Here is a 12,555-nt window from a genome sequence, read left to right on the forward strand (position 1 = left end):
AAACAAACAAATAAATAGGATCCTATTATGATAGCATCCCACATCAAGAGGCGCCAGTTAAGGTGGCTCGGGCATCTGCTCAGGATGCCTCCTGGAAGCCTCCGGGATGCCCGGGCACTTCCAACCCGGAGGAGACCTAAAGGAAAACCCACAACACGTGGGAAGTACTATAGTTTCTCTGCTGGCCAGGGAACTATTTGGAATTCCCCCAGAGGAGCTGGCCCAAGTGGCTGGGGAGAGGGAACTCTGCCTAGATGCTGCCCTTGCAACCCGACTCCAGATAAGTGGACCCATAGATTTGATGAGATCAAATATAGGGTTTGTTTTCCACATGAAAATTTGAGTTAAGTTGTGAAAGAAGGTTTTTCCTGCCACCCCTTCGGTTGACTTCACAATTATGGAGACTCGTGTCAGTGGAGCTTCTGTCATCTTAGAACAGTTTCAATCCACAAAAAGTAGAGCAGCATATGCCAGGGCCTTTTAACACAACATTAAAGCTCAACTCTGTCACTGGTTTACATTATAGCTCATAAGGAATTGTGAAAAACAAATCTTTCACATGTTTCTGATGTGGATATCTGTAAAGGCTGAGATTAATGAAATAGCGCTGTAAATTCCCATGAATTTTAGAGATTTGACTTTTTTCAATGAGAGTAACCCACTTTGGAACCGACCTTATTGTGACTTGCTGTTAGCTTATCAATCCAGCCAGGGCTAATCTATGTTCCTCCAAACTGTGGCTGTTCATCAGCTATATCTCTAAAAGTTAATATATTAATAATTTATAATAGATAAATAACTATTACTTTAAACAACATAACAAGCACACACTTCTGGAAATCCTCAGATATTAAGACTGAAAATGCAGCCAGAATCCAGCAATGAAAACAAAGACCACATTGAAAATTTTAATAAAAAAGAAAATCGGAAATATTAGATGGCATCACACTTTTTCAGAGTCTAATCGTAGGAAATCCGATTATTCTGTAAACTGAGCTGGAAAATATCATTTATTTTTTGCCGGCATTGTTCTAGTATTTAAAAAATATTTTTGTTGTTTATGTTTCATCATATTTGATGTTTATTTTATCTTTAGGTTAATCTTCTGGTCGGGAAGATGAAGAGATTATTTTGTTGGATTATTTCACGTCTTGTCTCTGACACACGATAAAAAAGAAACTTCTGCATTTAAAAAAGTCTGTATTTGTCTCCTACGAGTGTCGTAAATAATTAAAAATTCATTACGTTGTTTTGAAATTCCACACATTTTCACTTTAATAATTAAACATTGTATTTACTAAACTGGTATAATTGTGATAATCATATAAAACGTCTAATAGAAGTTTTTACTTTTAAAAGATTAGACATTTAAAACTGAAGAACTGTTTTCGTCCTCCCGTAAATCAGGGGCAGCTTCCGGTTTGACGTAACGACGTCACTTTCCTCCCCGCCCGCCCGCTGAGACCCAGAAACACGCAGAGATGCCTGTAAGTAAACTACGGTGTTCACAGCCGCTCTAAACCGTAAAAACGGGTTTTAACTCCGCCGTTTAACGATTTCAGTGATAATATTAGCGTTTACGCACGCGCGGTTCCGTTATTCGGTGTAAGTTTAATGCGAACAGAGAAAACTGAACGGAGGCAATATGGCGAAAACACGTGCAGAAGAAAGGAGCTCACGCGCTGCTGTTTTAGTTTAAACACGTCTGAGAAGATTCGGTCATACCAGATTAAAAAAGGACCCTAGATAAAAAGGCTTTATGGTTTAACCATGAAACGTCATTGTGTCTAAGTTTAAATAATTTTTTTTTGCTAAGCACGTTTGTTTCAGTTTGTGTAGAAAAGCTGAAATGGCTTCTGAATTACGTTTTTCTTTATAAAAGCGTCATTAATTTTGTTTTAAAATAACATTTCTTATGTTTCTGAATAATTGGATGAACTTTTCCCAAAACGAAACCAGTGAACAGTCCGCCATTACTGTCGTAAAAACATTTCCCTGCAGATCTCAGCACGAGTTTGAGTGATTTAACAGCTAAAATGTTATTTTAATTAATATAATTTGTTTTCAGCTTGCGAAAGATCTGCTGCACCCCACTGCTGAGGAGGAAAAGAGGAGGCACAAGAAGAAACGCCTCGTGCAGAGTCCTAACTCCTATTTTATGGATGTCAAATGTCCAGGTCAGTGTGTGTGGGATGGAAATAATCTGATTACTGTGAGATATTTGTGTGTAGTGTGGAAGTAATTACGTGCCTTTATGTGTTGCCCTTTTCTCGTTGACCGTGGTGATTAGGGTGTCAAATAAGGCATACAGTGATTCTTGTGGATGTCTGTGAAATGAGACTAGAATGTACTCATTAACACGAAACAGCTTCAAGGACACGTTAAAGGGGCATTATGGAAGTGTGACAGCCAAAACATGTATAGAAATAATAAATGTCTTCTTCATACATTCTCCTGCAATGCCCTGGTCCTGTAGAACGAGCCCTGGCATTTTTACTGTGATTGCCTGTTTTTCTGTAAAATCACAGAAAAAGAGAGATGCTCGGGTCGAGCAGGCTGCTTCATGCGCGTTCACGCTCAGGCATCGCCCGTAGCATTTGCTATCCGTAGCTTTAGCAGCAGAGAGAGAGGCAGTGCCACTTTGTCGCTGTTCCTAACGCCTAGTGACAAAGCTAGCTACATTTCTGAGGACCCTTAGCTACTTTCTGTAGAACTTTCTTCTAGATATTTCCTGCTAATTAGCAACAAAACAGCCATTTTCACTCCGAACCGTTCTTTGAACGTTGTTTCAGCTGTCATCAAGGATATAAATGTTACAGATACAAAAGACACTATTGGTGCTGTAGCTCACCTAGTAAGCTGTCGGACTCTCGTGCAGAAGACCCGGGTTCGATTCTGGATGTGAACATAGTTTATTTTTTACATTAATGGTATATTTTTTACAGTAAGATGCCCAAATTTTTATTTGAGACTCGCCGAACGGCATTGAATTCACAGATAAAAAAGATGTGGGTTCAACTTTCATTTTGGAACAATTTTTCAAGCAAGGGAAGGGAATGATCTGAGCATGCAGGAGGACTGACCCATCATAAACCTTTGTCGGCTGTGCTGAAGAGAAAGGTACAGAACCACATTATTTAATTAATTAGCTGTGTGTTCTCCTGTCCTCCGGGCCACACACACACACACATACACACGGGACTGTCTCAGCTGTTATTTTCGTTAAGGAGTGTGCACGTACAGCATGCGCGCCTCATGCACGAGCCTAATATTGAAGCTGCCGTCACGCTTTTGGCCTGAGGGGGCAATCGCGTGCATAAAAATTCAAAAGTCCGTAAAGTCCATTTAAGCTGGGCGGACTCTGCAACTTTTTCACTCTTAGCACTCAGCTTCAGCTCAAACCGTACGACTTCCTCACAGGGTAAATCTCACGAGTCATGTGCTCACACTACATCTGGTAGCAACACCTCGGACCTAAAATATATGCTAAAATAGCAGCTTTTACACAACACGTCAGACTTTTTTGTCTCGTTTTGCCTGTTGTCCTTCAGGAGTGCTGCAGGAGGACACACAGGGATTTATGGGGGTTGGATGAGGAAAACGAAATAAAGTAAATCTGTGTTTTGTGATCTGTTTAATTTGACATGAACACGACAAACACGCTTTCTTGACAATCCTCGTCATTGTGTGTAAAAAAAAAAAAAACGTGTAGAAATAAAAATGAACAACGTGTGTTATTAGGGAGATAGCGGGCGAGCGGTGTTGATGCATGATTGTGCATGCGCCGTGACCGGCTCTGGTACTTTTTGGGTCGCAGCCGCTCGCTGCGCCACTTCAACCCTCATGAGGAACGAGCAAAATATCAAACACTCCAGAAGTCCGTGCGAGCTCAAGCCGGGGACACACCGGCCGCCGAAGCGCCGCGAAATTGGGACCGCCTTCATTCGGCGCTCTTGTTATCCTATTCTATAGACCACATGGGCCGCCGAAGCGCCGCACGCCAGCGCTCTGGCCCTCACCGTGCAGCGATCGTTCGGCGTCTGCTCTATTTTTTCCGTGAACCGCGTCAATTCTGGCAGGAAGTCAAACCTAGACATAAGAGGCAGGCCGGTAAATTTAACAAAATAAAGCATTTCAAAATACAATTCCACGATAGTCAAATGTGTTCGTAAACAGACACACACACACACACTGGTTGTGTGTAACAACTGGTTCACACCATAGGTTCACACACATGTACAAACACACACAAACAGCAAGGGGGAGGGGGGTGTCGAGGACAAAAGCAGAGTAAAGGCAGAGAGGACATGGAGGACACCAAGTGGTTAAAAGGAAAACCACGAGGCGCGCTTCGAGCGGAGAAACAAGCGTCTGGTCTGAACTGAGGAGCAGCGGCCGAATTTCTTGAGCGCCTTGCCTCCCGGCGCTTCGGCGGCCGGTGTGTCCCCAGCGTCACGATTGCTGATCGGTAGCTGGTCACGTGGTGTTAATCGCTTCTCGTAACCCCCTGTACACTACACGACGCTCAGCGCAAAACTCGCCCCGATCTCGTGGATTCTCGCACGAGTGGAAAATCGGCTCAAAAAGTTAGTGTCCGCCCGTCTCTAAATATGCCTCTACGCTGCTGTTTGACACCTTGTAGGTGGTTTTCATGTGTTTTTGATGTTGCAGGTTGCTACAAGATCACCACAGTGTTCAGTCACGCCCAGACAGTCGTGCTGTGTGTTGGCTGCTCCACAGTCCTGTGCCAGCCGACGGGAGGAAAAGCTCGCCTGACAGAAGGTATGAAGTTACCAACCATGCCGAGCCGTAAACAAACCACCATGATGGGTACCCACGAGAAGCCAAAATGTATTTATTTAGCTCATTTAAATGCCAGCACCCCTCGCCCCACTGTGCTGCACATAGATGGGAAAAGTAAAAACAACAAAAAGTAATAAAAGCATTACAAGAGAATAAGATCACAGGCAGGTAAGACAAAATGCATAAAAATTACAAATGAATAAAAGAACAAAAGATCACGGATGAAAAGAGCAAGAAAAGCCTGCTGCCTGTTGACTATCAGTGAAAGTGCCAAGGGGCAGAAAAGTGAGTTTGTAGCAGAATCAGATTTAGCTTAGATGAACCGGGCCTTGCAACTAGGGGCTGCATGACTTCATTTCTTTTAAAGTCGACCGTCAAGTAATGAAAATCGAGTCGACTTCGACTAGTCGTTGATGACGTCATACACCTGAAGCGGCTAAAACTGACGATGGGTGACCAGGCGTTATTTTTTCCCGGCGCATTTGGGGGGTGGGGGGGTTGTTGACAAATAAAATTGCGCCCACATTTTCAAAGTTAAACACATCTCTTTTAACAACGGAAGTTTCTGCTTCAGCCCTCTCCCCCTCCCCCTGCACAGCGGCCGCAAACTCACTGATGCGCCTGCAGCCTCTCGGAGTTCCTGCTGCTCTAAACATTAAAATAATTATTTCATTTTCTGTTCCTCACTTCTGATTACCTTCAATGGTGTCTGTTTGTTGCAACCAGCAGGTACAAAAACTAACTTGTTTTTATTTGACTATTTTTCTGTCCTGTCTCTGTTTATTATCTTCCTGCATCTCCTCTCAATCCTAAAGAGAAACTGCTACCTGGGTTCATATATATTCACCTCATGAGTTACCTTTGAACTGCAGTTCTAAAAGATCTACCGACCGCAAAAACAGCGGAGCGCTCGCCGGCCGCACCGGTGAGATGCGTCACTGGAGGACAAAACCGGTGATGCGCCCCGCTCCACAGCAGCGAAACGCATCAGGCACAAATAAAAGACAGAAAACATGAAAGGAAATGAGCCGACATCGCGTGTCGCGTGTTAAATTAGTTTTTGAGGTGGCGACACCTGATTTGATAATGTTACTGTGGCCGTGCTCAGGACGCAGATGTCTGGAGCGCGTCAACGATCAGAGCTTTGCATGTGCTAGCCGGTTAAGGTTAGGATGGGGGTGAGGGGAAGGTTACATTGTAAGAGGGTAAAGGTCACAATTCGGTCAAATGTCCGTGTTACGGCGGGCGTCAGTACCGACGCTCTGGCACAGCGCGTCGCCTCCCGACGCGCAGGGGCTCGTCACCTGCTGTCTGTTCCGAGGACTCCCATCTTGTCGGTCATTATCACGTGACAGCGACTAGTCTATGAAAGGCATAACAAGTCACTACAGAGCAGTGAAGCCGACTAGTCGATACAACCCCTACTTGCAACTGGACGTTTAATCCTTGCAGAACTACTGTGAAGCAACGATTATCCACCGTTATAGTCGATGCATGCCTCTATCAGCAGCCAAGCGTCTCATTTTGGACACATCCTAGAAGAGCAGGGGTCTAAATTTACACTTTTCCCCCAGAGTTTCAAACCAGTCAGTTCCTAAGCTTAAGCGTGGCTGGTTCTGATCCGACATGCTTTCTAAATGTAATAAAAAACTAAAACATGGAGTCAAATTAGAGAAAGTCTGTAGTTTTATAAAGTCAATCCTAGTCTGCCCATGGTCGTGTGCCTGGTTAGCGTCAGACTGAATATTTACTGTTCTTGTTTCGGTGCCGCTCACATCTGCCTTTGTGTTGCCCTTTCATGATGATCTCCATGAACAGGGTGTCTATCGGGGCAAACAGCAACTCCTGTGCTTGTGTGGCGAATTCACCACATGTTGGTGTTTTTCTCCTCTTCCAGCACAAACACGCTTTTCATCCAGACTCCTTTCTAAGAGTCTGCCTCCGAAGCTCTGCTGATGCTCGTCGTGTTTTATGTTGCTGAATAGATTAAGCTTTAGGGTCAAGGTTTGTTTTTTACTGACGCCGTCCCGCCCACTCGGCCATCCTCCCCGCTGCCTCGGTAACTCCTGCTGCTCTCCGCGGGCAAAGCGGCGACCTTTAGCACGTAAAGCACTCGTGTCCGAGAGTGAGTCAGTGTGAGTAAGGCAGATCACCTCCTCTAGTCAGCGAGTCAGTTTTACGCTCCTGCAGCCCTGACTGGTTCCAGTTCTGAAAACCAGAAGAGTAAAAGGCGTTTGCTGATTCCTAAGCTCTTCGTTAATGTCTTTCTTTTCTTACTCAGGATGCTCTTTCAGGAGGAAACAGCACTAGCTGGACCAGGAGTGGCTGCACAGACGAGAAATGGAAACTTGATAGACATCGAGCGACTCTGCTGGAGCTGCGATGCAGGGATGAAACGTTCAGATGGACCTCGCCGAGACCAACAAACACCTCAGATCTCTGAATAAACCTGAGGTTGTTTTGGAGATTAATCTTACATCCAAGTTTCAGTTTTTGCGCTTTCTATTGTCGAAGGCTCTTGAACCTTATCGGGTTGATAAAATACTTATTCAGCTTACAACTACTTAATTGTGAGAAACGTGTTTAATTATTCACTAAAATTCAGATATGTTGTGTTTATGGAAGCGCTGAGTGAGGAATCAAGGGCCAGAGATGTCTTTGCTACAAGACAAAAGGGTTTTATGGTAATTTCCGTTAAAATTACAGCTATAAAAATATCATTTTACGTTAATTCGGTGCTGTTTTAACGTCAACAACGAGGGAGGACTGTTTGGTCACTGCTTCAGCTCAAACACGAGGCTGATATGCCGCATGCTAACGAGAACGCAATTATGAAGAGGAGCCTCGTGTGGAAATGAGGGATGATTTATCGTGTCGTTGAAAATAAAAGCAAAAAGAACAGGATGACTTACAGGTTTGGTCGTCTAGAGGCTCTTTTTGCCACGCTTTGTTGTTCATCTACATCCTTTTAAACGACAGGCGTACTACCGCTATGGTTCAATGACAGCCTTGTTGCTATGGTTACGTGTTTGTGTCTTGCTTGTGTATTGAACACAACTTGCTAATAAAATCATGGTTACGAGGAACAAAACTGCTTTGCCTTTTTGCCACTGATGAAAATGTAAAGAAATACAGCCCTGCATAGATATAGAGCTAGATATGTAGAAAGATATAGATACAGATATATAATATATTCAGATATATATATATATCTATATAGATATATATATATATAGATAGATTTAGATGGATAGAGCTAGATATAGAAATATATATACCGGTATATAGATTTAGATAGATATAGAGCTAGATATAGTTAAAGAAATATAGATTTAGATATAGATATAGACATAGAGCTAGACAGTTATGGAAAGATATATATATAGATTAGATATAGAGCTAGATATAGTTATGGAAAGATATATAGATGTATATATTTAGTTATATATAGATATAGAGCTAAATATAGTTAGAGAACGATAGATTTAGATATATAGATTTATATAGAGATATATATGTAGATACACATATAAAATAAACAGATCCATACATATATAATAAAGGTTATGTTGATATAACCTTTATAGATCATGAATAACCATTTATTATGCATTAAGGGAGAGGAAGAAAGCTTACCTGACTCTTACTTAATAGCCAAATCTATTAAATTTATCAGGAGTTTATAAATTAAATATTTCAGATCAAAGTTCAGTACCACATAAATATTCTCAACTATCGAAGGGAATCTAATTAATGACCAATAAACATGTAACTGTGGCACCACATCATTTAGTGTTTAAGCATTTAAACAAGCCGTTACATTAATGAAAACTTAATGGCAAAGCTGCCTTTGATAGTTGTGGATATAACGCTGTGAAAAAATGTTAAATGCAAAAAAAAAAAAACTTTTTTCCAAATAGTACGAGTGAAATATATACAACTTAGTGAAATACATGGATAAAATATTTAAGTAAACAGATGTGGCTCAGTATTTGGTTCAAAACTGGTCATTTTAGTCTCTCTCACACTTAATTAATGCATAATAAATACTTATTTATCAAATCAAAGATACTTTATTAATCCCAGAGGGAAATTAGAGTTTCAGTACACACAATTCAGAGATCAGACATACATGGGCAAGACGCATGACAAGAATTGGTGACTGTGGTCATTCGCAACCCTGAGTCGCGCTACCTTAATAGAGATAAGAGGGTAACATGAGGATTGGTTCAGGTGGAGGGAAAAAAGGCACTTCAGAGTTACCCTCCCACCGGGAGGGCAGCTTTGCTCTGCAAAAAAACACCTCAGACAGAAATGCAACAGACTTCAGACAACACAACATAAGTGTCCACTAGGTGGGGTGGTGGGTTGGGACTATGCCCACTTCAGTTCCTGCAGCCAAGATAAGCAGCGCATGTCACCTCAGTGTGGCATCCAGAAATGGTCAGCAGTCAGATCATGAATGACCTTTCACTAATGTGCATGTTTTACATCTATAAAAAAGCACCGTTCAGCGACAGATCATTTGTCTGTAATGCTTTTGAACTAAAAAGCTAAATTTTAGTGTTTAATTTTATTGATTATTGGCTCTTAAAACAATTGTTTTTAATTAAATTCAATAACTACTATAATTACATGAAAACAGCTCTGTTTGACAAAAGGTTTTGTAAAAATTAAAGGCTTTTATTAACATATTGTGACAAAATGCATTTTTTATAAATGCATATGGTGATCATTTCTGACTCAGCCACGGACGATAACAAATTTTGCTGGACGATATATTACCTAACAAATTATTGATGGTAAATGATATTGTCGACAGTATCGAGAGCAAAATATCCACTTATGTAACGTTAATATATCATAATAAAGCAAACACACCCTTTAAAATGGAAACCTTTTATTTAACGTACTCGTGATGTATTTTCGGCAGTAACGAAACGTCTGAACTCTGTTTCCTTTGAGGTCGTACCGATCTACGTTATTGATCCTGAAAATACCGATCTCACAGCCTCCTTCTGAAGTTTATTCCTGTAAGGGAATAATTCTTTTAATCCATCCTTTTGACTCGTACTGCTTCTACTTCAGCTGCGGCTGTCCAACGCGAGTCATGCACCTAAAAGGGCGCTAAGAGGGCATGGTTGACACGCAGGTCACGTGTCTGACAGAGACCGATTTATCGAGGCTGGAAAAATGATTGAGTTCATTTTCATCTATCGTAAGGTTAACTGATTTATTGATTACCGTCCCAGTCCTACTTATGACTAAAACCAGTGTTGGGCAAGTTACTTCAAAACTATAATCCATTATTTATTACTTGTTACCCTCATTTTAAAGTAATTAATTACATTACAATATTACTGATTTTAAAATGTAAAGCATTGCACTACTTTTGAATTTAAGTGACTTTCACCAAAACAACTTCAGTATGAATCTGGTCATGTGACGCTCAGTGAACTCATGACACATCCAGTGAAAGGTGATGTGGTGTCTGAGCTAGGGTTGCTGTTAAAAACAGTCAGATATAATAACAGTGCTTTAAAATGATTGTTTATTAAATAAAAGCAACAACAATCTGTACTCTCGGTACGCTGCCATCTTAGATTAACTGAGCAGGGAGTGAGGTGGTGGGGGCTCCAAGCCTATATTTGCCTTGGTCCCCAAATGCCTTGATACGGCCCTGGATGTGGGACTGACTTCTGGGGTGATCTGATTCTATCACATGTATAAATATTAAATACTTATATATTATTGCTTTTCACTGGTAAAAATGTGTTTTGGGGATAAATCTACCTACTTTTTTCTTTTCAAGCACTTTGTTTGTTTTCTTGATTTTATTTGAATAATTTCCGGCCCTTTCTCTCTCTAACCTTCCTGCATGCTGCATGTTTTCTCTGTCTTCCAGAAAAACTGTTTCCTAGATTTCCTACTTTCTAACTAATCAGCCAAAGGGATCTACCGAACGCGAAAAAAAAAGAAGCTTAATATGCGCTGCACTCCAGCAGCAATGAGTTGAAATCACCGGGGCACAGATGATGAACTCAGCTGAAAAGTACATGAAGTACCAGAGAATATGGGCGGATATAAACGATCACAAACGAATTATTTTGTTTTGGAGGAGTGATTTTGTGAATATAACAGCGGCCGCGCGCAGGACGCAGCTGGAGTATTCGAGCCATTACCGCTGCGTCCTCTCTGCTCATAGAATGCTCGCAAAGCTGAGTCCATAAATGACGTCATATATGTGGATACTGGATCTTTTTTCAGGCTTCCCGCAATTTGAATTTTTAGGAATCCCACATCTTGATTCTGGGTTTAAAAATGCATCGTAATTACCGCGTTACTGACAATTGTACCGAGTACATATTACCATTTTCTTTCCCTGTAATGCCTTACATTACCACATTACAGAAAAAAGCAATGCATTACAGTAATTAATTACTTTTGTACCGCGTTACAACAAGTGCTCTTGTCTTGTAAACCCGAGTGAGTCGTGACTCAGCGGCGTCTTCCTGTTAAAGGAGTGTTTTCCTCTCCACTGTCGCTTCATGCTTGTTTAGTATAAAAGATCGATGTAAAGTCTCTGACACAAGTCAGTGACTCGATGCAACCTGCTGGGTTTTAGAACATTTCTGGATGGGATAACGAACGGAACTCAGAACATGATAAATGACCTGCGCTTGCACGTCGCCTTTCACCAGGACTCCAACGCGCTTTACGCCACAGCGATGATATAAAACACACCGATGAGTAGGTTCAACTGGAACGTATACTTTGAGAGGACTCTTGTGAATTGGCGCCTTTTAAATAGGCGACGGTGGCACAGGAGTTAAGCGCTCGCCCCGTAATCGGAAGGTTGCAGGTTCGAGCCCCGCTCAGTCTGTCGCTGTCGTTGTGTCCTTGGGCAAGACATTTAACCCACGTTGCCTGCTGGTGGTGGTCGGAGGGACCGGTGGCGCCAGTGCTCGGCAGCCTCGCCTCTGTCAGTGCGCCCCAGGGCAGCTGTGGCTACATGGTAGCTCATCCCCACCAGCGTGTGAATGTGTGTGTGAATGGATGAATGACTGATTGTGTTGTAAAGCGCCTTGGGGGTTTCCAGGACTCTAGAAGGTGCTATATCAAGTACAGGCCATTTACAGGCCTAACTGAATTGCCTCTGTTGCCTTTGCTTTGTGAGTCAGACGCTGAAAAGTTTGTGAAACAGTCATCGAGCGTGTCCGAGGGTTTTATGTGTTTTCGGCTCCATGTGTGAAACGCCCTGGGGTCGTAGAGCACATCCTGATCGTGTTAAAGAGGAGCCTGATTGGATCAGAGCTGACGCGGAGCGCTGAAACGCCTGCAGGCATCTCTGAAACATCAGCTGTGAAGGAGAGGGCGGTGACCTCCTCCACGAGTCTCAGATGGAGAGGGAGACTGGAGCAGCTGGTTCAGGATCTTCTTCAGAAAACACGAAGATCCAAACGCACCTGGAGGCGATGAAACAAGGATGGAGTCTGAGTCCTCAGAAAGCAAACGACGATGCTGAACGGTAACGTGACTCTAGATGGAGCCAAAGGGCAGCTCCTCAGAGCATCCACGCTCCTGTTGCAGGACTAAATATAACTAAGTTCTGCTGTTTGCTTGTTCATGTAACACTCAAACACGAACCCGTTTATCAGAGCAGAAAGAGGCTGGATGGACATTTAGTTAGCTCTGTTTTAGGGTTGAATTTCTTGTTCAGGTCTGATTGTGGACACCCCAAACTGCTGTGTG

The 12,555-nt window shown here is 42.3% G+C and overlaps 1 protein-coding gene across 1 annotated transcript; it reads left to right on the plus strand.

Moving 5' to 3' along the window:
- The first annotated feature begins 1,402 nt into the window (after nt 1-1,402).
- On the plus strand, nt 1,403-7,894 carry rps27.2 (ribosomal protein S27, isoform 2). The gene is made up of 4 exons (XM_015950417.3): nt 1,403-1,487; nt 2,069-2,177; nt 4,672-4,782; nt 7,085-7,894. The coding sequence occupies exons 1-4, from the start codon at nt 1,482-1,484 to the stop codon at nt 7,111-7,113; spliced, it is 255 nt and encodes an 84-aa protein (XP_015805903.1). The 5' UTR covers nt 1,403-1,481; the 3' UTR covers nt 7,114-7,894.
- The last annotated feature ends 4,661 nt before the right edge of the window (nt 7,895-12,555 follow it).

Source organism: Nothobranchius furzeri, chromosome 5, assembly GCF_043380555.1.
Source record: "Nothobranchius furzeri strain GRZ-AD chromosome 5, NfurGRZ-RIMD1, whole genome shotgun sequence".
Classification (NCBI taxonomy): domain Eukaryota; kingdom Metazoa; phylum Chordata; class Actinopteri; order Cyprinodontiformes; family Nothobranchiidae; genus Nothobranchius; species Nothobranchius furzeri.